This window comes from Marmota flaviventris, chromosome 1 (assembly GCF_047511675.1).
Source record: "Marmota flaviventris isolate mMarFla1 chromosome 1, mMarFla1.hap1, whole genome shotgun sequence".
Taxonomy (NCBI): Eukaryota; Metazoa; Chordata; class Mammalia; order Rodentia; family Sciuridae; genus Marmota; species Marmota flaviventris.
In genome coordinates, this window is record NC_092498.1 from 35788199 (window position 1) to 35814073 (window position 25875).

A 25875-nucleotide genomic window follows, 5' to 3' on the forward strand; every position below is an offset into this window, starting at 1 on the left:
TAAAGAAAGAAAACAAAAGCATATGCTGAGATTGCTAAGACATACACTAAAAGAAGATATTTGGGAAGAGAGGATACATTCACATTAATATAACTTTTATTATAGTACACAGTCAAAATTATTCTATTTTTATTATAGTTATTATTATCTCTTACTGTGCCTAATTTATAAATTAAACTTTATCGTAGGTAACTACATGTAGTAAAAACAGCGTATATGTAGGTTTTGGTACTAGGTACAGTTTCAGGTATCCATGGGGTCTTGAAACTTATTCCCTATGGATAAGGGGGGACCACTGTTCAAAAACCCAGAAATCTAGGATAATTCATCTACTATGTAATCAAGACTTGAATCCTACACTAAGGCTAAATAAATCTTATTCATCCTAACATATTTATCTGTTAGGTTACTCATGCCAAACTGTACATTGTCCATAATTATATAATATTTACTTCTGACATTTCATTGTATAAAGCCTTTCTCTGTGTGCACAAGTCCTCCTCTGTAAAAGAGAAAGACATATATTCTACCATATATATACTTGCTGTTGGGCACAATTTTGCTCTAGGATGAACACTTAAAACTAGCTAAATGTGTATTTATTACTAAGAATATTTAAGTATTGCTGGGGCAAATACCTAGCTACAGTTAGAAATTAATTAATCAAAAGGAAAAGGAGTCAGTCATAATTATGTATTCTTCTTAAAGCATAGTAAATTTTCAACAGGCTAATAAAATGAGATCTGACATTTAATAAGCTACCATCCTGCCACACACACTTAAGCCTAAACTGCTTGCCTATGAATGATGCTAATATTTACAAATGCACACAGTAAAATCAGCAAGTAAATTACCACCATTTGAAAGAAAATTCTCTATGGGATTCACACCTAAATATGTAACACTTATTTGCTTAAAAATTTAAAAAGGCAGATCTAACCAAATTAATTGAAAGAGTGTTAATACACTATTACATAAAATCATACTGACTATCTTTTGAAAACAGATTGAGATTATTGTCCCCATTTAATGAATAGGGAAATTGAAATTTAGGTTTAAGTGACTTTTCATAAGTCACCCAGTTAATTAGTGATAAGACTAAAGACATAATTCCAATTTCAGGATATTATTGCTCATTCCACTCTGATTTTTTTTTTTTTTAACATCGAGGACCACCATTGTTTCGATCTCAGTAAGATTCACAATTGATCTCTTTATGATCATATTAAAAAACCCTTATATAATTTAGGTGTCAGGGACCACAGGTAATAATAGCATTATATGTAATCTATTAAAGTAAAAAAGATAAACTCCACTTTAATCAATTGTTATTCAAATAACACCCACTTATGTGCTGCCCATTGTGTTAGGCTCTATTATAGTTAACTGTATTAGTTATTGAATGTTATATAACAAAGTATCCTAAAACTTAGTGGCTTAAAACAATTATTTAAACATGTATTATCTCATTTTCTGGGGGCCAGGAATATAGGAGCAGCTTAGTTGAGTGGTTCTGGCTCAGGGTCTCACTTGAAGTGACAGTTAAGATGCTGGCCAGGGATGCATGATGTCATTTCTATGTTGGACTATTGTTGGAGGATCTGCTTTCAAGGACATTTGCATGGCTGTTGGCTGGAAGCCTTAATTCTCACCAACCGGGCCTCTCCATAAGTTGCCTAAGTGACCTGATGATAAAGACATGACGGCTACCTTTCCCTGAGATAGTTGGGCTTTCAGGGAGAGAGAAAAGGACACCCTTACTAGATGGAGATCTAGACCTATAAGCATGATCAGTCATGTTTGTCCTTTTAGCTAGAGGAAAAAAGCATTCAACATATGCTTGTATGAGATCAACTTGAACAAAAACATAATCAATTCAAATGTCATCAGATTCAAGCTACACAATATACCCATAACTGATCTGTAGCTAGACTATTTAAATAAGATGAAACATCCTGATTCACAAAAGCCTGCCCGGGAACCTGCACTTTTCCTCCTAGGAGAATCATTCATATAGTCAGGGAGATCAACCCTGTTTGAATAACTTGTCTTACCTTCTATGAGAGGCCAGGGGCATATGCACCCTGCCTTTGGGGTGTGTATACCTTTAATTTGCTGTCTCTATTAATAAATTATTGCTTGTGCCTTGCTTTCAATACATCCTGAAATGCTTTTACATGGTGTAAGGCAAGAACCTGCCTGGGGCAAATGGAGGGTCCCAATGTCCCCTAGAGAGACCTCCTTGGACCCCTGTCTGGTGACACTTTCAGCAAGTAATTCCAGAGAGTGAACAAAAAGAAAGCTGGCATATCTTTTATAAACTCCCTTCAGAAGTCCACTATGTCATTTTCATTTTATTCTATTCATGAAAAGTTACTAAGTACAGCCCAAACTTAAAGTTAGGGGAATTAAGCTCTATCTTTTGAAAGAAGCATGAAAGAATTTGTGGATATATTTTAAAACCACTAAGTTAATCTATAAAATTCAAGTTATTATAAAATGACTTATTTAATATTTGGATATTCAATGGAAAACTAAGTTTATTAGAGAATATTTTATCACTGTGGTTAGCTTGCATATTCTGTCCCATTTTCATCTTACCCTATCAAAAAAAATTGTCAACACACTGCTATATAAATGATAATCTACCTCATTATATCAATAAGGAACTATATTTTAAGACTTATAATAGAAAGCTCATATAACAAAATCTTATATAGAAAAAATTTATTTTTCCTCACCTAACAACAACCCAGAAATGGCCAGCCTAGCTGGTAAGCTGGCCCTCCAAAGCAATCATGAACCCAGATACGTCTGGCTTCCTACACCATTAACACTGAGTGTGTGGCTTTTGTCATCATGGTTGAAGTTTTGTGGCTCTACCTTCAGCATGGTGTCCTAGTTCTAAGAAAGAAAAAGGATGGGTGTAGGTCAAATGGCTAAGAAACATTTCCTCCATAAAGCTTTCCTTAAGCCCTAACTTTCATTTCATTGACAGGTTACATGTCCAGTACTGACTTAAAAGAGTCTGCAGAAGTGAATGTTTTTAACTGGACACATTGTTACCCTGAAAAAAATCATGGTTTTGCTAGTAGGAAAAAAAGATTTCGGTTTAGACAACTAGCAATGTCTACCCTCCTGCTCCAAGGAACTTCGATATACATTATCAAAACATTAGACACTAACCAGACAACACTATCCAAGGTTTATTAATGTTTCAAATGTGGTTCAGAGGGGAAAATCTGTTCAGTTTTAAGTTCACATATAAAGTATATTTTTCAAAGTAACCATAACTTTGTTTTTCCTAGTTGATAATGTTGAATAATCAGCTGACACAAATGTCATTTTTAGGAACATGTCCAAGATGATAACTGTACAGTTTGCATAAAGCAGTTTATTGAAGAGGTATTTACAACAGTAAAAACTTGGGGAAAAAACCCACAAATGTCAATCAATACAATACTGCCAAGATTTATGATCATACACACATTCACTTAATAGATACTATGCAACTTTTTAAAAATGATGTTATCTATGACAGTGAGAAAAGAACTATGAATGCAAGATATAGTTTATGAAATATTTACTTCTATTTTCTAATGTATTATTTAGTTTTAGAGAGATGTTTAGAAGAATGTAACAGAATTTTTTAATGGTTAGATTATGGGATTTGAACAAATTATAACTATCTTTACATTTTTATTTGAAGGTTTTGAATTTGTTTGCATAAGCATGTACTGTTTTCATAAAGCAATAACTATTTTTCAAAAACACCAGAAAAGGGATGGGCGATTTGATCAACATTCCTTTTTGCATATAATTTCCCTAGATTTGACTATGGCTAATCTTATCATTGGAAGGGTTTACCTTTGTTCACTGGGGATAAAAGGGTTATTCTTTGTTCACTATAGCTTTCAATTAAATTAAAATGACACAAAGGAATCCTGAGTTTGGTTTGGTTTGTATTTGGAACACTGTGACCCCTAGAGGAGTATCTTTTCTAGTTTCTTTGTGGAAGTATATGGAACCAAGCTGTGGTGGGGGATGGGCCTGGGCAACAACTACACAGAAGTTGAGGAGGAAAGGAAGTTAAACGTGGGATATAGTAAAGAGAAGTCTGGAGGCATGGGACAAGAAAGGGCACCAACCTGGCTGTCATGATTCTGGCATTTCTCTTCTGGCATGTTCTGTTAGTTTATCTTTCTGGCCTCAGTTTCCTCATCTGAAAAAAGACATCTAAATTAGAATCACTAGATGTTCCTTAAGTTTTTTAGGGGGAGAGGGGGTACAGGGGATTGAACTCAGGGGGACTTGACCACCGAGCCATATCCCCAGCCCTATTTTGTAATTTATTTAGAGACAGGGTTTCACTGAGTTGCTTAGCATCTTGCTTTTTGCTGAGGCTGGCTTTGAATTCGCTATCCTCCTGTCTCAGCCTCCTGAGCCACTGGGATTACAGGCGTGTGCCACTGTGCCTGACCATTAAGTTTTAAAATTCTTTTGGAAGACTCTTTTGGATCTACTGATGTTAACTCGTGGCAAACTATACACTAAAGCTGAACCCAAGCAAATTACAGGAAAAATAACAATAACTAAAATATGCTACTTATTATTTCTCCCAGGCATGCTAAGTAACTTGCTAACATTACACAGCCAATAAATAGGGGAAGGGAAGCAAGGTTCCAGCCTGTTATGGTTTGAATATGGCTTCTCCCCATCATAAGATGTTAAGAGGTGGAACCATTAAGAGTTGATTAGGGCTCTGCCCTCATGAATAGCTTAATCCACTCACCTGATTAATGTATTGATGGGTTAATGGCTGTCCAGACAGCAGGTCTGCTATAAAAGGGAGCTTGGCTAGGTCTATTATGAGCTCCCTGTTTCTTGCCAGGTGATATTCTGCTTTGCTTCAGGGCACTGCCAGCAAGAAGGCCATCGGCCAGAACTTTGCCCAGAACCACAGCCAAAATAAAGCTCTTCTTTATTTTGACTATGGCTAATCTTATCATTGGAAAGGTTTACCTTTGTTCATTGGGGGGGGGGGGAGATTATTCTTTGTTCACTATAACTTTCAATTATTAAATTAAAATGACACAAGGAATCCTGAGTTTGGTTTGGTTTGTATTTGGAACATTGTGACCCCTAGAGAAGTATCTTTTCTAGTTCCCTTGTGGAAGTATATGGAACCAAGCTATGTTATAGTTTAGCAACAGAAAATGAAGTGAAACAGACCAACCAGCCTGTTTTCAGAGTCTACTTTTAACACTTACAGGTTATTAAAGAACTGCCCAAGTCACGCATTTAAATGAAGCAGGCAGTAGCTTTCCGATCCTGGAGCTTGGCCTTGTAGAGGGTTAAAGCCAATGACATATAGACCTTCCACTCACCTCCTCACTACGTGGTGGGGTTGTCTCGACAGGTGGCAACCACCCCCTAAGGGCAGATGATTTTTGCAAGCTTTGAAGAACTTCTTCCTGCTATATTGTAGGACAGAAATGAAGTACTGACAGAATCAAAGTTTATGCACGTGTTCTTGCAGAAGGCTTTCTGATATCACTGTTTTTCAGTTCTTTCTGGTTCACACATCACGTTATGTAGCACCTTTCTGCATAGCTCATCTTGCCGTATTTCCTTTAGTTAAGACCAGAGAGAAAGTGAGAATATGGGGAGAGGACTAGCGAGGAAAAAAAAAAAGGACGGGTTAAGAGCAGGTTAGAGGCCAAGATACTACTACAGAGTTAAGAGTCCGTCTCTCAGACAAAGGTCCCTCAGTCACGACCAGTCTCAGTTCTAGTTTCCTTCCTTTCACTACGTTCCTCTCCTCCTCAGTCTCCAAGTATGGAAGCTAGTGCAGAACCCAACAGCAGAGTTGGAAAGGTGAAACCCGTAGATAAGATGCGCAACAGGGCTGCAACTAAGCGTACAGCTTCTGAAAGCCCCGACTTCCCAGACCCCTTCGCAGAAGGGCGGAGCTCGTGGTCGGCGCCCTATCCCCGCGTCCGCACGTCGCCGTAGCCCCGCCCCTCCCTGCCCCCTCCGGCTCCGCCCTTCCCTGGGGCTGGTGCGGCGGCGGCGACGTCAGCGCTCGGAGACCCCTGGGTGGCGGCTGCGCCGTAGGCGGGCCGCGGCCTGGACGCGCTGCAGGGAGGGGCGGAGCGAGCGGGCGGGAGCGCGCGCCGGGCCCGCCTCGGCTGCCGCCGCCACCGCCGCGGGAGAATGATCTGGGCGGTAGCGGGCGGCCCGGGCTAGCGGCCACGAGCCAGTTCTGCGGCTGCCCAGACGAGCAAAGGTCGCCAGCCCCGAGTCGACCCCCTCTCCGCCCCCCAGGAGGGGCGAGAGGGAGCAGCTGCTGATGTCAGGTACGGCCAGGAGAGGCGCCCTCAGGCTGCGGGTCGGAGGTCTGGGCTCCCCTCGCCCTCCCCCCTCTCGGGGTGTGTGAGCCCGAGCGTGGAGGGTGGAACCGAACGCCAGGCGCCGCCAAACAGGTGTCTTGGGGTCGGGGCCGGGCTTGGGGCGTTCGGGCTTCTGAGGGAGGCGCGGGGCACTTCGAACTCCTGGTGCCTCCGCGAGCTGCCACGGGGGCCGGGTGCCCACGGGCCGTTATTTTGACGACATGTAGCCACTTGTCTTGGCGGGTCCTTCCTTTCGCCCTCCCGCACAACTCACCTCCTGCGCTCGTGCTGCTGGGCGTCGGGCGTCCGCGTGAGGCGCGGGGTGCGCCCCGGCTGCGGGCCGGATCACCTAGCGGTCCTGTCCTGCCGGGCCCTGCCTGCCCCGCCCCCGGGTCCTCCCCGCCCGGGTCCCCAGCGGCGGTCTAGCCAACTCGACTCAGGTGTGGGCACCTTCCGCGAGAGCCCGGCTGCAGCGCAGCCTGAGCGCCCAGCGAGCGGGCGCCGTCCAGAAGTGCCTGGGGCTTGCTTGGATCATCAGGTTTGTCTGTAGCTGATTTATTTTTTAAAGTTTCCCTGCCGCTGACAGTGAACAAGCCAGGTGCGTATCGGGGCACTTGCTACCAGAAAGAGGGGGGAATTTTTTTTTTTTTTTAACTCAAAATTTTTTCCCCTTTCCCCCTGCAAAGTGTGATGGATTACTGGATTCTGGCAAGTTGTCCATAGTGCTTTGAGTTTAGATAAATTGCATGCTTCTAATAGACCGCAGTTTAGGGGTAGGGATTTATTCAGTTTTAGCCCTTAGCCGCCCCCTCCCCCTTGCCATTTTTTAAAATAACATCATCAACAACAACAACACAAGACTCACATTCTGGAAAAGCTTATTAAGTATTCAGTTTTCTAAATTCATTGTGAGTATATAGCCTTATTTCCTTTTAATGCTTTAATGATTAAAAACAATGCTATGAATTGATTTCATTATGAATTAAAAAGTTACAAAGTGGGTTGGGGCTGTAGCTCAATTGGTAAGAGTGCTTGCCTAGCACGTGTGAAGCACTGGGTTCGATCCTCAGCACCACATAAAAAATAAAATAAAGGCACTGTGTCCATCTACTATAAAAATATTTAATTTTTTAAAAAAAGTTATAAAGTTAGAACTTTAAATAATTAGGCAATAAGTAAGGGCCAGAAATATGTTAATTTAGTAAAAGATGGATGTAGAACATAGCTCCGCCTGGGTGCCAAGAAAAAAAGTGTTGTGCTTAATTTCAAGTTGTTTAATTCTGGTAAGTTTGGGATGTGGGAATCCGAGTTTTTGAAGGTATTTAGATGACAGCTTTTCACTCCAGTATCAGAGAAATGTCAGATGAGGCTCATGCACATGATATGGAGAGTTCTAAATATTGTATGTAATAAACTGTATTTGTTTTATTTTCTGCCAGCTTTAGTATATATTGATGTATAGTTTAAATGAATATAAAGCTTCAAGTTACCAAACAGTTAACTCTTTTCACCATATGTTAAGTAAAACAGTGATTTAGTAAGGAAAGTATGACTCATTTAAAATTCTTCATAGTGAAAGAGAATGATTTTTCAGGACTAGTGGAGAACTATTAAATATCTTTCTCAAATTTGCCTGGAATTTGTGTTTTTTCAATATCTTTTTGCTTAGGATTCAGCATTTAAAGATAGTTTGTGGTTATTATCCATTTAGAGTTTAAGTATACTGTCTTTAGATTGTATGAGTCTATATTTCTGAATAAATTAAATATCCAGAAATAAATATGCAGATTTAGTTAGGCACAGACGATGAGTTAATGTTTACCTAATGATAGAAATATAAAAGTGATATTGTTAATTATATGCGAGGTACTATTTGTATGTTGTTATGTGCTGCAGTAAAAATTATGTTATACTGATTACCTTTGTAAGGCATGTTAATTTAGAGTCTTCATGTGGTAAAATTACTGATAGTAATTTTTGTGACAGTATATTTATAAATCTTTTAATAGAAAATTATCAGCTTGATGCTACATTAAAAGTTTAGGTTTCCTAATAGAAATTTTTAAGTGAAGAAGGAAAAAAAATCTGTTCCTTAAAATGTGAAGTTAGCATTTTATTTTAAAATCTGGTTATAAAGGAACTCCGTGTGAAATTAAATTTTTATTTTGCACCTAATTCAAGCATCCCAGGGGAAAATATGTGCCCAAATTTTAATGTGTGAAATTATGAAGTCTTCTTTGGAGGAAAAAAATAAAGAAGATGCTCCTTGTGAGTTAAGGAAACCCCTAAGAAGCTGGGAAAAACCAAAAAGAAAATTCAAATAAACTGTCCAGCCCATGTAGAATGATCTGTCTTGCACATTGAAGGGACACATTTAGGACAAAAAACAATGTTGAGGAAATTCTCAAACAGGAAATCTGATTAAAATGAAAGCTATGTATTTAAAACATTACTTAAACTGGTAGAAGTTGGATAATGGGCAGAATTTGGGATTACATACAGCTTGGTGTAGTTGTTTGCATTCTGTTCCCCACCCCCCCCAGGATTGCCATAATAAATAACCACAAACAGCCATTTAAAACAACAGAAATTTATTGTCCTAGTTCTTGTGGCTAGATGTCTGAAATCAGGATGTTGCCAGGACCATGTTGTCAAGGTTCTAGGGGAGAATCTGTTCTAGGCCTCTTCTTGTGTCACTGACAATTCCTTGGCTTGTAGCTGTATCACTTCGTGGCATTCTCCCTGTGTGGCTCTGAAACATTAGTACTACAAGTGTGGTCCCTGGATTCTTGTATCACCTGGGAACTTGTTAGAAATGCACATTTTCAGAGTCCAGATCTTTGTTTTGAAAATTGTTATAATTAACTTTCCAGATGATTCTGATGCAGACTTAGGTTTGAGAACACTGATCAGGGTGGAAAAGAAAGACAGTATACAAGATGAATTTAAAAAATAATGTTAGATATTAATAAGTGCTATGAGTAAGAGTAGGATGGTCAGGGAAGACCACTGAGAAATAAAGACCTGAAGAAATAAAGACCATGGGGAGTGAGACATATTAGTGTCTGGGCATATGTCCCCAGCAGATAACAGCAAGTATAAAGACCATGGGCGTGTTAGAGAGATGTCAGTGAATTCAAAGGTAAAACATGGAGAAATAGTATTAAAGTCGATCCTGTGAAATTGTTATTTGTTTGTTTCTTACCTCCAAAACCACTAAGTCCAAGGAAAAAGATCACAAAGAAAGGGGTGAAATAGGATGGCAGATTATGTGAAGGTCATTTTAAGGTTTGGGCTTTTTAAGTGAGATTAGGAAGTTGTAAGGGTTCAGAGCAGTTGGGTGACAAGATACAAGTACAGTTTTTAAAAGATCACTCTGACTACTCTAAAAAATAGAATGAAGGAAAGGTTAAAGGGGGGGAAAAAAAGTTGATTAGAAGGATTTTGCAGCAGTTAAGAGAAAGGGGTGGCTCAGACCAGGGCTGTAGTTGTGGAGAAGTTAGAACAGGTACAAGACTAAAAACAGAGTAAATGTGAAAAGTAAACTTTTTTTCTTCTTATCTAGTTACCTCTGTCATCCATATGCCCTCCTGAAAAGCAGCTATTCTTTATATATATATATATATATATATATATATATATATATATATAAAGTATTTTATGTACATATGAGAGACTTAAGTCTCAACAAGTTAAAGGAATAGTTATTGACTGGGGCCGATTTTCTTCTCCAGGAACATTTGGCCCTGTCTCGAATTTTTGATCAACCAGTGAGAATGCTGCAGGTATTTAGGAAGTAGAGGCCATGGATGTAGCTAAAAATCTTTTAACAGTGAACAGAACCGCTCCAACAACAGTATTATCCAACTCATGGTGTCATGTCAGTAGTTCCAAGATTAAGAAACCCTGATTTCATGGTATTTTCAGAGGTGATAGTGGAGAGAAGAGAGGTCATTGTAGTCAGATGTATAGTAGGAATAGTGAAGCCAATACATTGGATGCTTAGAGAACTGTTGATAATTCAGAATTGCTGAAGTGTAAGGCACAGGATAGCAAAAGATGAAACTGGACACCTGGAGAGTCTAGATCAAGGAGAATCTTTTATATCATGTTAATTAAAGATGCTTAGTTTTTGAGTTGTAGGCAGTGAAGTTCCATGAAAAGCTTCATGGTATGACACAGTTAGCTTCATTTTATAGAGGTCATTATGGCAACAGGATGAGGTGGGGAGAGAGAGAGAGCACTTAAGTTAGAGAGGAGATAGGTTAGATATTGCAGTACTTAGATGTGAAGAATGTATGAAATAGGGCAAAGAGTAGAAATGGAGAGATGATGGATTAGAAAACTGTTTAGAAAATAAAATTGACAACACTTGATAATTGGATTTGGGGTGAGGATAAGGGGGATCATTAAGAATGTCTCCCAGGCCTGGGGGTGTAAGTCTGTGAGACAGCACATGCTTCACATGTGCACAGCTCTGGATTTAATCCCCAGAACCCTTCCCTGGCAGAAAAAAACAAAAATGTCCCCAATTTCTCCTGTAGATAATCAAGATAGCTCTAAATGAGAAGGGAACCTATTGGTGAGTAACTTAGATAACCACCAATAATTAATATAAGAAGTTTTAAGGGAGTAAAGTAATGATTCACTTTTGGACATGAATTTGAGATGCCTGTAGTCCAGGTAGAAGTATTTAGCATGTATCTGTGCATGTGACTCTGAAACTTAAAGTTTGAAAAGTATCAAGAGATCCTTTTGTGTAACAAGTATGGAAAAATTAATGCACTTTGATTTTTCACTCTCTAGATAAAGTAGTCTACTTTTATTTAGTTTTTTTTGTCAGAAAGTAATCGGTGTATACCTGATTTAAAAAATAAACATGAAAATTAAGCACTAATTTAAAATTAAGAGTGAAAAAAAATTGTCCTTCTTGCCCATGCCACCTTGCTAAAGTTTTTATTTATACAGTGTACACACACACATTTATATATATTTTTTGTATTTTATATATATGTAAATGTGCACTTACACATAAGCATTTAAAATGGGACTGCTATGCAAACTTCAGTAATTTGTCTAAAAAAATAAGTCTTTTACATAGTTCAAATGAATGAGGTTGTGGTATAAAAAGACAAGTGAAAAGGATAAAGTAGTGGCTAATGGATATAACATGATCTGTTTAATGCATATTAAAAGATGAATATACATATATGGTGACATAGGCTTTACTTGTTCTTTTTTTTGTTAAGTCTTTAAACAATGGATAATAGTTACTTTTGGTGAGAACTAGTGATAGAGATGGTAAAGTGTATATAATACTTTTTTGTATATTTTTCCTTCTCTAAGTATGCTTGGGTTTCTTATCTCATTTTCTGATTTAAAAAGCATACCTTATTCATCATTAATACTAATCTTAGCCAAAAGTACAAACATTTACCAGAACACATAGATGATTGATTTTGACAACTATATTCTGTTGTATGGTATGATACCTCCATACATACATTTCATCAACAAACATCTTGGTTTATAGCTGTTGTGAACACCACGGAAGGATTCTGTGATTTATATCCTTGAGATAAATTTCTAGGTGTTTTCTCCTAGTTTTAACTTCAATTTTTTAAAAAAATTTAATTGTTAATTATAAAAAGAGATCCTGCTTTTTACTTGTTATGTTTTCCAAAAGATCAATTATTTCATTTTTTTTTTTTTTTTTGGTATTATATATTGAACCCAGGGGCCCTCTACCTTTGAGCTACATCCATCCATCCATCCCCAGCTCTTCTTAATTTTTATTTTGTAACAGATATCACCAAGTTGCCCAGGCTGGCCTCAAACTTGTGATCCTCCTGCCTTAGCCTAACTTGCTCCTATAAGGGAGACATGCAGCAAGTTAAGTACCAGCATTCAATGAAGAATAAACCAGGGTTATAGGATTTCAGACAGTGGTGAAGGCACAACTTGAATGCAGCAGTAGTTGATAGTTTAAAACATAGCAGGACTGTGTGTCAAGGAGTTAACAAATATGAGGCCTGGGCCTAGAAGCAGACTCAAGTACTTGTTTCCTTGGAGACTACAGTTAAGATAAATGTGGAATGTTGTGTCTGGAAACCCTTTATCTGAAGTTCTGAGTTGGAAATTGAAGCTGCTTCTGTTTTATAATAATCTGTCATTCATGCAAGGATGGGATAGTCCATTCTCATGGATACAGTTTCAAATAAAATAGTTTCTGACACAGTATTGATTATAGAGAAAAGTTTCTCAGTACTATGTATTGAGTGTTAATTAAAAATGCATTTTATATACTAATTGTTGACTTGTCTGTTCATTCTGAATATCAGATTATTTTAATTATTCTGTTTTTCATTGGTAGTATATTTTAATATGTGGTAGAATTTGTCTACTCCCTTCCATTCCCCTTTTAAGAATTTTCTAATTACACTCACATATTTATTTTTTTAAACATTTAGAATAATTTACCATGTTATTTAATTTTTTAAAAAATATTTTATTTAAAATTGATCAGATAGCTGGACATGGTGATGCATGCCTGTAATCTCAAGGGCATAGGAGCCTGAGGCAGAAGGGTCACAAGTTCAAAGCCAGTCTCAGCAAGTTAGTGAGACCCTGAGCAACTCAGGGAGACCCTGTCTCAAAATAAAAAGGGCTGAGGATGTGGCTCAGGGGTTAAGTGTCCCTGGGTTCAATTCTTAGTACCAAAAAAGCAGGGTAGGGGATCTGATAGGGTTGAAAAAAGTATCTCTGTGATATTGTTTTTTCATTTTTCTATAACTTCCCATTTATGTTCGCGTTTGTTTTTCCACACTTTTAGAAAAAGTTTTGCGAAGTTATTTAACAAATCTTCCTGTGTTTTAGCTGGGATCATGTTACGTACACAGGTGAATCTGCAGAAAATTGACACCTTTAACGTTGATTATTTTTTTAAAATTATTTTTACTTTGGTGAAATACACGATATAAAAAAATCACCATTTCAATCATTTTTAAAATTTACAGCTCAGTAGTATTAAGTACATTTATGATGTTTTGCAACTACCACCACCATCCTTCTCCTGAACTCTTCATCCTGTAAAGCTGAAACTGTATCCATTTAAATAATTCCCTGTTTTTACTTCTCACAACCCCTAACCATCAAAATTCTCATTTTTACTTTTAAGTATTTCATCTAAGTGGAATTAAGAGATATTATCAACAGGAAAAAGGCAAACCACAGAATTTGGGCAAAATACTCACAAATCATATGAAAAAGAATAATATTCCAAATATATAGAGAACTTTTAAAATTTAACAACAAAAAACATATTTCAAAACTAAACAAAGGACCCGAATACACATTTCTCCAAGGACACACAAATGGCAAGTAAGCCACTAAAGAGATTCCTAATATCGCTAATTATTAATGAAATACAAATACAAACTACAGTGAGATGCCACTTCGTACCGGTTAGGATGGCCACTCTTATCAGGAAATAACAACTGCTGGCAAATATATGGAGAAAATTGAAACCTCTGTACATTTTTGGTAGTAATGTAAAATAGTATAGCAACTGTGATTGGCTTATTTGACTTTGGGCATAATTGCCTTGTTCCTGATCTTATAGGAAACCTTGTCCTCAAGGCTCATATGTAGACTGTGTCAGAATTTTTTTCCTTTGTATGACTGATTATTATTGTTTTGTGCCTAAATGTCACATTTTGCTAATTAATTTATCTGCCAGTGGATACTGGTTTTCCTCCACATTTTAGTTATTTTTAATATTGCTATTATGAACATGGATGTACAAATACTTCTTCAAGACCCTGCTTTCGAGTCACTTGGGCAAATATCCAGAAGTGGAATTGGTAGATAACATGGTAATTTTTCTTTTTCTTTTCTTTTTTTTTTTTGTACTGAGGATTGAACCCAGGGGTGCTTAACCACTGAGCCACATCTCCTGCCCTTATTTTGTATTTTATTTAGAGACAGGGTCTTGCTGAGTTACTAAGTGCCTTGCTAAGTTGCTGAGACTGGCTTTGAACTCTGAATCCTCCTGCCTCAGCCTCCCAAGCTACTGGGATTATAGGTGTGTACCACCACATCCAATTCTTAGTTTTTGACAGACTGCTAATGCTGTTTTCTACAGCTGTTTATTTGTATTTTATTAATAATTAGCGATGTTAGGAATCTATGTGCTTACTTGCCATTTGTGTGTCTTTGGAGAAATGTGTATTTGGGTCCTTTGTCTAGTTTTGAAATGTGTTTTTTGTTGTTAAATTTTAAGAGTTCTCTATATATTTGGAATATTATTCTTTTTCATAGGATTTGTGAGTATTTTGCCCAAATTCTGTGGTTTGCCTTTTTTCTGTTGATAATCTCTCTTAATTCTTTTAAAAATTTTGCTGAAATCCAGTTTGCTGCTTATTTTACTTGGAGTTATTGACTCTGCCTTTTTTTTTTTTTTAAAGAGAGAGAATTTTAATATTTATTTTTTAGTTCTCAGCGGACACAACATCTTTGTTTGTATGTGGTGCTGAGGATCGAACCTGGGCCGCACGCATGCCAGGCGAGCGCGCTACCGCTTGAGCCACATCCCCAGCCCTTGACTCTGCCCTTGGTATCATATCTGAGAAATCATTGCCAAATCCAATGTCATGAAGCTTTTGCCTGTTTAGGCCTTTGATCTATTTTAAATTAATTTTTGTATATTGTGTTGTGTAAGGGACCAACTTCATGCTTTTGCATGTGGCTATCCAGTTTTCTCACCCCATTTGTTAAAAAGACTTTTTCAAACCTCATTAAATGGTATTGGTTCCATTGCCAAACATGATTTGGCCATAAAAGTATGGCTTTATTTCTGGACTCTATTCCATTGGTCTGTATTTCTGTCTTTATGCCTGTACCACACAGTTTTGATTACTGTAGCTTTGTAACAAGTTTGAAATTAGGAGGGCTGAGTCTTCCAGCTTTCCTTTTTTCAAGATTATTTTTGACTACCCAGGGTTTCTTCAGATTCCATTTTAGGATGGATTTTCTATTTCTGTAGAGAACTTTGTTGGGATTTTATTAGGGATTCCATTGAATTTGTAGATAGCTTTGAGTGGTATTTACCTCTTAGCAGTATTAAGTGTTGAAGTCCTAGAACATGGAATTTTTTCTTCTTACTCCTGTCTTCTTTAATTTTGGTGATGTTTGGTTGTACTTATTGCTCAAATCTTTCACCTCCTTTGTTAATTCCTTGGTTTCTTTTTAATGTTTTTGTGAGTTAAATTGTTAACTTTCCTCCTAAATTGTTCATTATTGGTTTCTATATTTGCAACTTATTTTGTATACTGATTTTGAATCCTGATAATTTTACTGAATTCACTTATTGGACCTAACAGGTTTGTCTGGGTATTAGTTTTTTTTCAATCTAATTTAGAATTTTCTGCATATATGATCAGACTATGTATAAGTAGAGAGGTAGAGATAATTTTAAATACTTCTTTCCAATTTGGATATCTTTTTTTCTTGCCTATTTACTGAGGCTGGAACTTCCATTACTAAGTTGAATATAAGCAATGAAGGCAAGCATAATTGCCTTGTTTCTGATCTTATAGGAAACACTTGCAGGCTTTTACCATGTGTATGAGGTACGCTATGGATTTCTCGTTTATGACTTATTATGTGGAGGTAGTGTCCATCTGCTATTACTTTGTTGAATGTTTATGAAAGGGTATTAAATTTTGCGAAATACTTTTTATTGCATCAATTGAAATGACTGGGTTTTTCCCCCACTTCATTCTGTTAGTGTGGTATACTACCTCGAGTGATTTTCATATGTTGAATTATCCTTGCATTCCCAAAATAAATCCCATTTGCTAATGGTGTAAAACTGCTGAATTCAGTTTGCTAGAGTTTTGTCAATAATTGTTGTTCATATTGCTTATTGTTTAGTAGTTTTCTTGGAGTGTCTTTGGCTTTATTATCAAGGTAATAGTGGCGCCACAGAATGAGTTAAGTGTCCCTTTTCTATTTTTTGGAATAATCTGGTGTTTTAGTCAGCTTTTTCACTGCTGTGACTGTAAGACCTGACAAAAGCAATGTAGAGGAGGAAGAGCTTATTTGGAGCTCACAGTTTCAGACATGTAAGTCTGTAGATGACTGGCTCCTATTGTTCTGGGCCAAAGGTGAGGCAGAACATCATGGCAGAAAAGTGTGGTGGAGGAAAGCAGGTCAGGACATGGCCACCAAGAAGCAAAGAGAGAGTGTTCCCATCACCATGAACAAAAATATAAACCTCCAGGGCACACACCCATTGACCCAGCTCCTCCAACCACACCCTACGTGCCTGCAGTTACTACCCAAGTTAGTCCTTATCAGGGGAGTAGTGCACTGATTAGGTTAAAACTCTGATAACCTGATCATTTCATCTGTAGATTTTCTTGCATGCATTGTCTCACACATGAACTTTTATGGAACACTTAATATCTAAACCATACCATTTGGTAAGTCTTGGCTTTTGTTCATTAAATGTTTGGTAGAACCACCTTTTGAATCCATCAAATCCAGAGCTTTTAGTTTGGGGGAGTTTTTTGGTTTTTTTTTTTTATCACCGATCCAATATTTTTGATTACTGATTCATTCTCCTTCCAGTTAGTAAGGATCTTCAGAGTTTTTTTCTTTTTGACTTAGTATTGTTATACTTTGTTTCCAGCAGTTTTCATCAGTTATACAGTTGTTGGCATCAGTTGTTCATAGTGTTCTCCTATAATTCTTTTTATTTCTGTGGAAAGGGTAGCAGTGAACCCATTTTCATTTCTGATTGTAGTAATTTGAGTCTACTTTTTTCTTAGTCAACCTACCTAAAGGTTTGTCATTTTGCTGATGTTTTTGATGACCCAACTTTTATAGTGAAAAGACATGTATTAAATATTGATAATCTAGCCATTTTTTGAAGAAAACTGAAATACTATTAAACAGAAAAATCATTGAAAGCAGCTATTTGTAAAATTAATCACTCATTTATAGATAATCAGCAAATATGATAGAAGATTACACTACAACAGCAAACAAAATAACTAATCTTTGTTATTTTCTTCTTTCTGTTGGCCTTGAGTTTACGTTTTTTGTTGTTGTTTGGTTGGGTTTTTTTTGGTTCTTTAGGTTGTAAAGATAAATTGTTGGTTTAGCTTTAATAATTGCCCATGTTTACCTTTATTGTGATTCTTGTTTCTTTATACTTTATTATCTAGTGTCCTTTTGTTTCAACCTGCAGGACTCTGAATTTCTTGAGAGCAGGTCTAGTGTATTGAATTCCTTTAGCTTTTGTTTACGTGAGGATGTTTTAATTTTTGATCTCTGTACATGTCTGGGAATTGTGGCCAATGATTGTCAACTGTAAGATGATTCTACTGAAGTGGTTTATTGTGCAATCTTTTGGGGAATCCATAATGTGATTCCAGACCAAGTAGTTTTTAATTTTCCCCTCCTAAAAATCATAACAGACCCATCAACAGAGCAGTGGCATTATCTGCTATCTCCTTCTTGCTCTATGGTAGTCTCCTAGTGTGTATGCATTCCCAATTCTAGCTCCTATGGTTTTTTGTGGGATGGCTGTTCTCATAGTGACAAAGCCTGCACTTACCTATATAGGTGCTATAGAAGCATCTGGGAAATCTATTTCTTAGGACAGATATTAACCAGTGACTGAAGGTAGGAGTAAACTAAATTGTAACCTCTATTGTTTCCAGAGCTACTCAGCATGAGCTACAGTTGCCCTCTATGGGAATTTGCTTGGTATGTTCCTTTTGCTTTGTTCCTCTACCTGTTTTATTACCTTATAAAAGTTTCCAGGAAATACTTTTGTTGACCTTTAAGAGAAACCGAGGTACAAGTTGATTAAGGAACAAGTTTATTTGGGTTAATCTGAATTGGAAATTAGTAGACACAAATTTCAAGCAGCTGAAATGTGCTCTGAGATTCTTAACAAATAATAAAGGCAAAAACTCCAAATGAGGAGGGGGATTACATCAGTTGTTTGTCAAGAATAATTTAGAGACTGGAAAATTTGAAGAATATACATAAAGCAGTTCTTAGGAGATGGGGAAGAATAAGAACAGATAAATTCTTGGGAAACAAAGGGAGTTAGATGACCCTCATGGCTATAAGATTTTTTGCTCTACTGAAAACTATAGCTCTCAGAACTTAAATTACAGAATATAGCAAGTTGCACAGGGTCAAAGTTTATTTGAAGGTAGCTGTGATTAAAGTCTGCTCTCTCATGTCCTTCTCCACTCTTATGGGAGGCTTTACTCTGCCTTTATCTTTGTGATTTTAATTTTTTTGTTCTCCAATAAATCACTTTCACACAAGTGCCTTGGACTCAACTTAAGGTAATTACTATTTGTGTTGCTTTTTCTTTAATACTCTAACATGGGAGAATGAGATTGGATTCTGGTTTACTGTGTTATATATTTTTGAGATTCTCTTTCAAATATTGGTCTCAAACTTTTCTGTAAAAGAATTGATTAAATTCTGAATTTTCTAAAATGATCTATGTAGAATAAAAATTATTTATTGAGGGATTGAAATATTTCATCCAGGAAAAGTCTGGACCTTCTTGATGTCTGATTCTCTTACATTATTTCTTTTATGGTTATTTAGGTTTTATATCTGGAGTGAGCTTTGATAATTAGCTTTCTAAAAAAAATATGTTTCATTTGGGCTTTTATGTTTAATATTAAAGTATTGTTTTAAATCTGTGATTATGAATATGGTTTGAATTCTCATTTGAGAAAACCAATGGCAAAAAGACATTTCTGAGCTAATTGAGGTAACTTGATTACAGACGACAGTAGGAGAAATTTATTACAAACTGTGAGTTAGATGAAACCAAAGAATTAATGTTAGTTTTGTTAGGTATTTGATAATGGCATGGTAGCTTGTAAGAAAATGTTCATGTTTTCAGAGAGGACTATCAAAGTATTTAGAGATAAGATGACTTGAGTCTGAGACTGGCACTAAAATACCATAATTAACTGAAGAATGAATACATGTTATTTTAAAGTTATAATCAATCTGTGTACTGGATATATGGGGTTTTTTGGGGGGCGGGGTTAAACTTTAATGTGCAAAGATTTTTTATAATTGAACTTTAAAAAAACAACTCTTGAGTTGCCCCATGATGAAATTAGAATACATAATTCTTAGAAGCACAGTATCTTTCCTCCTTCTCCCCACTCTCCAGCTCCATTGTAGTTGGAACTGATGTCATTTTTGCCTAGATCTCTTAATTACTAGTATTGTTTTAGCCTACATAGCTTTTTTTACAGGATAACATTTCTACGTTGTGAAATAGTTACCACAGTTTCTTGATAGTTTTATGTTGGAAAGAATCACGTGTCTCTTACCAACGATGGTATGATTTCTCCATTTCTGAGAGGTATTCTTTTATATTTAGATTTCTATCTTAGCTGAATTATATCTTTAGGTGGTAAATATACCACCTAAAGGTATATGGGTACTGAACCCTTGCATATTTGAAAATTCTTCCTGTTTTGATTCTTAAATGACAACTTGCTTCATATTTAAGCCTATGAGCACACGTTTTTCCCCCTGAGAAACTTAGGTTTTGTCGTATTTGTCATTAAATAATACTAGGCGCTTTTTAAAAAATCTGCCTAATGTTTTGCTTTTGTCTTGCTTGTTCCTGGATACTTATCAGAGTCTGAGTGAAATTCAAGATATCTTTTAAGTACTGATCTATATGTATCAGATTTTTTGGGTCATGTATGAGATCTTTATTCAGATTTACAGTATTTAGTACTTTTAAAGATATGTTTTAAAATATATATATATGTATTTTCTATTTATATATTATACATACACACACACACTATTGTTTGGAGAATGTGTTATTCTCTTTTGGCTCTCCATTGCTTGTCTTTCATGTCTGTCATTTTCTAAATTAATACAAAGCAGTCCTATACAGTTGCATTTTCGTTTTTAATGAAATATTTAGAATTGCTCTTTTCATCTTTTTGCATCCTTTTTCCCCACTGCAAGATTTTTATATAGGTTCTATAATTTCTATTTATTTATTTTAAATAGAATCAATTCTCCTGGTATTGCTTAAAAATTGTGTTGGATGGAAACCTTTTTTACTTACCCTCCATATATTTTTATGTACCATTTGGATCTTTCCTTTGTGCTACTGCTGGTTAATGGTTTCTCTCTAGTCATTTGGTTCCTGAGAGGGGTAAATAAGCAAGGTGTGGCACCTTGGGCAGCTGCTTTTCAGTAATTTTTTTTTTTTTAAGGAGAGATGAGGTCAGAAAACTTCACTAGTCTAGAGGTATATCATTCAAACTTGGTATTTTTCTTATTTTGTCTGGGTGAGTAGTTTACTTTGACAATAAGTTATGCTTAATGTGTTAGTACATTTTTCTGTGCATCTTGATCCATAGCAACTGGTCACCATTTTACATTCCCACTTGCAGTGTACAGTGATCCATGTTCTCTACATCCTCACTAGTGTTGGGTAGTGTCACTATATTTTTAATTTAGCCATTCATATAGGTATTTAGATTTTAGTTTTAGTCTCATCTTTCTAATGGTAAATCAAGTTGAATATCTTGTTATCTTTACATCTTTGGCAAAATGTGTTTTGTACATTTTCTAATTGAATTTTTTAAGTGTTTTGGCTTCATTAGTTTTTTCCTTTTATGAATTGTGCTCTTTGTTGGGGTGGCAAGGGGGGTTACCAGGGATTGAACTGAGGGGTGCTTAACCACTGAGCCACATCCCCATCCTTTTTGAGACAGGGTCTTGCTAAGTTGCTGAGGCCGGTCTCAAACTTAGAATCCTCCTGTTCTAGCCTCCCAAGTCACTGAGATTAAAGACACTGCTGTATGTGACTGACTATGTTTGATATGAAGTCTAAGAACTCTTTTTCTAGCTCTAGATCCTAAGGATTTTTTTTTAACCCTAAATGTTTTATACTTGCATGTTTTAGCACTTAAACCTGTAATCCATTTTGAATTAATTTTTATCTAAGAGATAAGACTTAGGTTCAGGTTTCTTATTTGGATGTTTTAATTTTGTTGTTTTTTTTTTTTTTGGCCTAGTATTAAAAAAAATGTTCTGCCTCTCCATTCATTTGTTTATGGACCTTTGTCAAAAATCAGTTGAGCATTTTTACGTGGGTCTGTTTCTGGGTTTTCTCTTCTGTTGCATTGATCCATGCCCTCTGCTGGTACTATATACTTTTAAATTATGATAGCTGTGTGTCTTGAACTTATGTAGACTGACTCAAAATTATAGCTATTCTGGTTCATTTGCTTTAATGTAAGAATTATAAGATAATATTGTTTATGTCTACAAGATAGTTTGTTGGAACATTCATAGGAATTGATTAACCTTGCATATCATTTTAGGGAAACTTGACATCTTTTTTTTTTTTTTTAAACTGAACATGGTATGTCTGTTTAGGACTTGTTTTTTTTTTCATCAGCATCATTTGACTTTTATTATAGAAGTCTTGAACATTTTTTGTTAGCTATACACATTTTTTGAGCAATTTGATGTCCAAATTCCTATTAATATTGATATAATGTATATAAAGGGAGTTTTTTTTTAACTGCTTGTCTTTGGTGTCTACATGTTCATCATTAGCATACAGAAATGCAGTTGATTTTGATATGTTTGTATTGTATCTTGTGACCTTGTTGAATTCACTTATTCTAGGATTTTTTTTTTTTTTTTTTTTTTTTTTTGCAGGGGTGGGGATGCTGCAGCAGGGTACTAGGGATTGAACCTAGTGGCATTTTACCCCTGAGCTACAGCCCTGGGCCTTTTGGAGACAAGGTCCTGCTAAGTTGCTTGCTTAGGGCCTCACAAATTTGTTGAGGCTGGCCTCAAACTTGCCCTCCTCCTGGTTCAGCCTCCCAAGTTGCTGGGATTACAGCAGGTATGCACCACCACACCCAACTAGTCTTTTTTTTTTTTTCCATAGATCTCTAGATTTTTTTTCATAATCATGTATTCTGCAAGTAGGGACAGTTTTAATTTTACATTCAATCTGTATGTCATTCATTCCCCTGCCCCCACCCTGCCTTTTGTGGTTCAGGTCTGATATTCATTTTTCTCATTTGTAATAGGGATACTGCTATCAAATTTTTAGGTTGCTGTGGGGATCAGAGAAAATGTTAAGTTTCTAACATGGTACCTCACGTGTACTGTATTTTAAACCTTTAAAATGTGCAATACTATATAGGAGTCATCCCAGTTTTACCAGGAAAGTGTTAGAAAAATAAAAATCACAGCTCATTTTAATGTAGTTTGAAGAGAGAAGTATACTTTGAATATGTAGGTGCAACAAATGAAAATCACAATCCAGAACAAAATTACAAGTACTAGGTATTTTGCATTGGTAAAATATGGAATAAAGCACGAAATAAAAAATTAAAAGAAAAAAAAAGATAGAGGATTTTAAGGACTTTATTAGGAATTGCCATGACTTTCTCAGCCTAAAAATTGTGCAAAGACTTGCTTTCTTGGTTAAGGGTGTTAAAGTCTTTAGAGAGTATTGGTGATTTGATCAAGTGACTGAAAACCAAGCATAAAAGAAGATTCAAAAGGCACACCTTAAAGATACCATGAGTGCAGTTCCAGACCAACTTGATAGAGGAAATGTCGCAGTAAAGCCAGTTAGAAAAAAAAATTTGGTTCTCCGATGTATGTAAAGTATGTGTCCACAATACTGTAAGTAAATAATAGCATTATGTCTAAAAGACCCAAATGTATGCACCTTAATTTAAAAATTTTGCTCAACAATGTCAGCAGTTACCTGAACCCTTCATGAATCAATAATTTTGCTGGTGGTCTTGCCTCCATGTCAGTGGGTGCTCATTGATGAGGATGGTGGTTGCTAAAAATTGGGGTGGCTGTGATAATTTCTGAAAACAAAACAATGAAGATTACTACATCACTGGATTCTTTCTTTCATAAAAGATTTTTCTGTAGCATACCAGCTGCTGATAACAATTTAAAAAAGAGGGGTCCTCTCATACCCTGCCACTGCTTTATCAGCTAAGTTTATGTGATATTATCATTCATTTGTTGTCATGTCTATATCAAGAAACCTCTTTGCTCATCTGTAAGAAGCAACTGCTCATTCATTATATTTTTATCATGAAATTCCACAGTTCAGTCACATTCTTAAACTCAACATCTGTAGTTACTTCCTCCACTCAAGTCTTGAACCCCTCAGTCATTCATGAGGATTGGAATCAGCTAGCTTCCAAATTCCTATTGATATTGACATTTTGACTTCCCATGAATCAAAAATGTTTTTAGTGGCATTCTAAAATGGGTGAACCCTTTCTAGAAGATTTTCATTTGCCTTTGTCCAAACCAGAGGAATCAGTATGGCAGACAGCCTTATGAAATGTATTTCTTAATTAGACTTGAAATAACTCATTGTTCCATGGGCTACAGAATGGTGGTTGTGTTAGGCATGAAAACAACATTAATAATGGATACAATATTATTAAGAGGCCACCATCAGGCATCAGGCTTCTTACAGTGACTGGATGCATTATCAGTGAGCAGTAATATTTTGAAAGAGAAAAAAATTTTTTTTTTTTTTTTTTTTTAAGCAGTAGATATCAGCAGTGCCCTTAAAATACTCAGTAAGCCTTATTGTAAATAGATGTGTTCTCATCCAGGCTTTGTTGTTCCATTTATAGAGCTAAGGCAGAGTAGTTTTAATGTAATTCTTAAGGGCCTTAGGATTTTTCTAAATGATAAATAAGCATTGACTTCAGCTTAAGGTCACTAGCTGCTCCTAACAAGAGAACCTGTCTTTTAAAGCTTTTAGCTATGACTTTTCTTTAGCTATGAGCTTCCTCTTTGGTATCTTTTTCCAACATAAGGCTCTTTCATCTACTTGGAGATCTAGTGCAGTCAACTTCATCTAATGATCTGCACTAGATCTTGGGTAACTCACAGTGGTTTCTACATTAGCACTTTGTGCTTCATTTTGCACTTTTCTTTTGCTAAACCTCATGAATCAACTTCTAGCTTCATATTTTTCTTTTATAGCTTCCTTACCTCTCAACCTTCATAGAAGTGAAGAGAGTTAGACCCTCACTTTGGCTTAGGCTTTGGCCTGTTGGAGTATTCCAGTGGATCTATCCTCCAGACCACTGAAACTTTTCATATTAGCAGTAAAACTGTTTCATTCTCTTATCATTTGTGTGTACACTGGAATGGCACTTTTAATTTCCTTCAAGAAGTTTTCTTTGACTTTGATCAAGCTTTTGATTTAAAATAAGAAATGTATAAATCAGTCTTTCACTTGAACATTTATAGGCCATTGTAGGATTATGAACTGACTTGAACTTCAATATTGTTGTGTCTTAAGGCAGTAGGGAGGCACAAGACAGGAAGAGAGATGGGGAATAGATAGTTGGTGGAGCAATTAGAACACAAAACTTAAGTAGTCTTACTTGGGTGCAATTCATGATGCCTCCAAATAATAATACAGACAAAGGTCACAAAGCAGCATAAAAGATTCAGTAAGTTTGAAATGTTGGGGAAATTACCAAATTTTGGCAGACACGTAAAGGGAGCAGGAGCTATTTGGAGAAATACTTGCTTGATAGAGGATTGTCACAACTCTTCCATCTGTTAAAAAACTATTTCTGAGGCACAGTAAATCAAAGAACAGTAAAACAAGATATGTCTGTATCTACAAGAGTTAAAAAAAATCAATCCTCAAACTTCTCTAGTGCCTATGTAAGAAGACTATTGAATAATATCTAATATCTATAAAGTTCTAAGGAGAATAATATTTGTACATGGTCAAGTTGTGCTTTGCATACGAAGATAATAGCAGACATTCTCAGACATGCAAGAATTTCAGTGTAGCACCAGTTAGCACTGATAAAAGAACTGCTTGCTGAAATCCAGCCCTCAAAAAATGTAACATTAATGAAAAACTCAAAATTTAGAGGAGCTGTAATATAATTACTGTTAGTGAGCTGAAATCCAGTTTAATGGGTCCAAGATTAAGCAGTCATGAAATTACAGTTAATAAATTTTTACCAAACAAAAATAATTCACAAAAACTGTGTGTGCATACTGATTTCCACATTTCATACATCAAGAAACCAAGAGATACTGTCTAAAATGGAAATATGTAATTAAATAAAGGGCCTCCAACTGCTTTGTGTTTTTCATAATTTTCTTTTTCTAATCTTAAAAGGGATCATTCGGAGAAGAGAGGGTCATACTTTAAATGTTCTTTTCATTTCAGTGTCTTCCTATATTCAGATAGCTCTAATTTATATGTTAAATCTTAAAATAACATGACTATTTCCAGTTCTGTAAATTATAACTTAAATGTGGTTAAGACTTGGAATTCTTGACTCATAGTGTGTCTGTGGAATGTTTCTAATCTCTGAGTTACATCTGTAAAATGGGAATAATATTACCTGCTTTA

The 25875-nt window shown here is 36.2% G+C and overlaps 2 protein-coding genes and 1 long non-coding RNA gene across 5 annotated transcripts in view; 1 reads left to right on the top strand and 2 right to left on the bottom strand.

Annotated features, from left to right (window-relative positions):
* Window positions 1–5909, bottom strand: part of Asns (asparagine synthetase (glutamine-hydrolyzing)) — a 157002-nt gene extending 151093 nt beyond the window's left edge. The window contains exons 1-2 of the mRNA XM_071612524.1: window positions 5388–5909; window positions 4149–4222 (exon numbers count right to left, since the gene is read on the bottom strand). The gene's annotated coding sequence lies outside the window, so the exon portion shown is untranslated. The remainder of the gene's footprint in view (window positions 1–4148; window positions 4223–5387) is intronic.
* A 279-nt stretch (window positions 5910–6188) lies between these two features.
* C1galt1 (core 1 synthase, glycoprotein-N-acetylgalactosamine 3-beta-galactosyltransferase 1) overlaps window positions 6189–25875 on the top strand; it is a 31842-nt gene continuing 12155 nt past the window's right edge. For both annotated transcript variants that reach the window (XM_027952810.3, XM_027952811.3), the window contains exon 1: window positions 6189–6359. In XM_027952810.3, coding sequence (XP_027808611.1) covers window positions 6353–6359 — 7 coding nt within the window. In that variant the 5' untranslated portion in view covers window positions 6189–6352. The remainder of the gene's footprint in view (window positions 6360–25875) is intronic.
* The window catches only part of LOC114106047 (uncharacterized), a 79456-nt gene continuing 62578 nt past the window's right edge, over window positions 8998–25875 (bottom strand). The window contains exons 2-3 of one of the 2 annotated variants that reach the window (XR_003585138.2): window positions 23218–23326; window positions 8998–9197 (exon numbers count right to left, since the gene is read on the bottom strand). This is a non-coding gene — a long non-coding RNA (uncharacterized lncRNA). Of the gene's footprint in view, window positions 9198–22824; window positions 23131–23217; window positions 23327–25875 lie in introns of those variants that run through there. The other variant, XR_003585139.2, reaches the window with a different exon arrangement.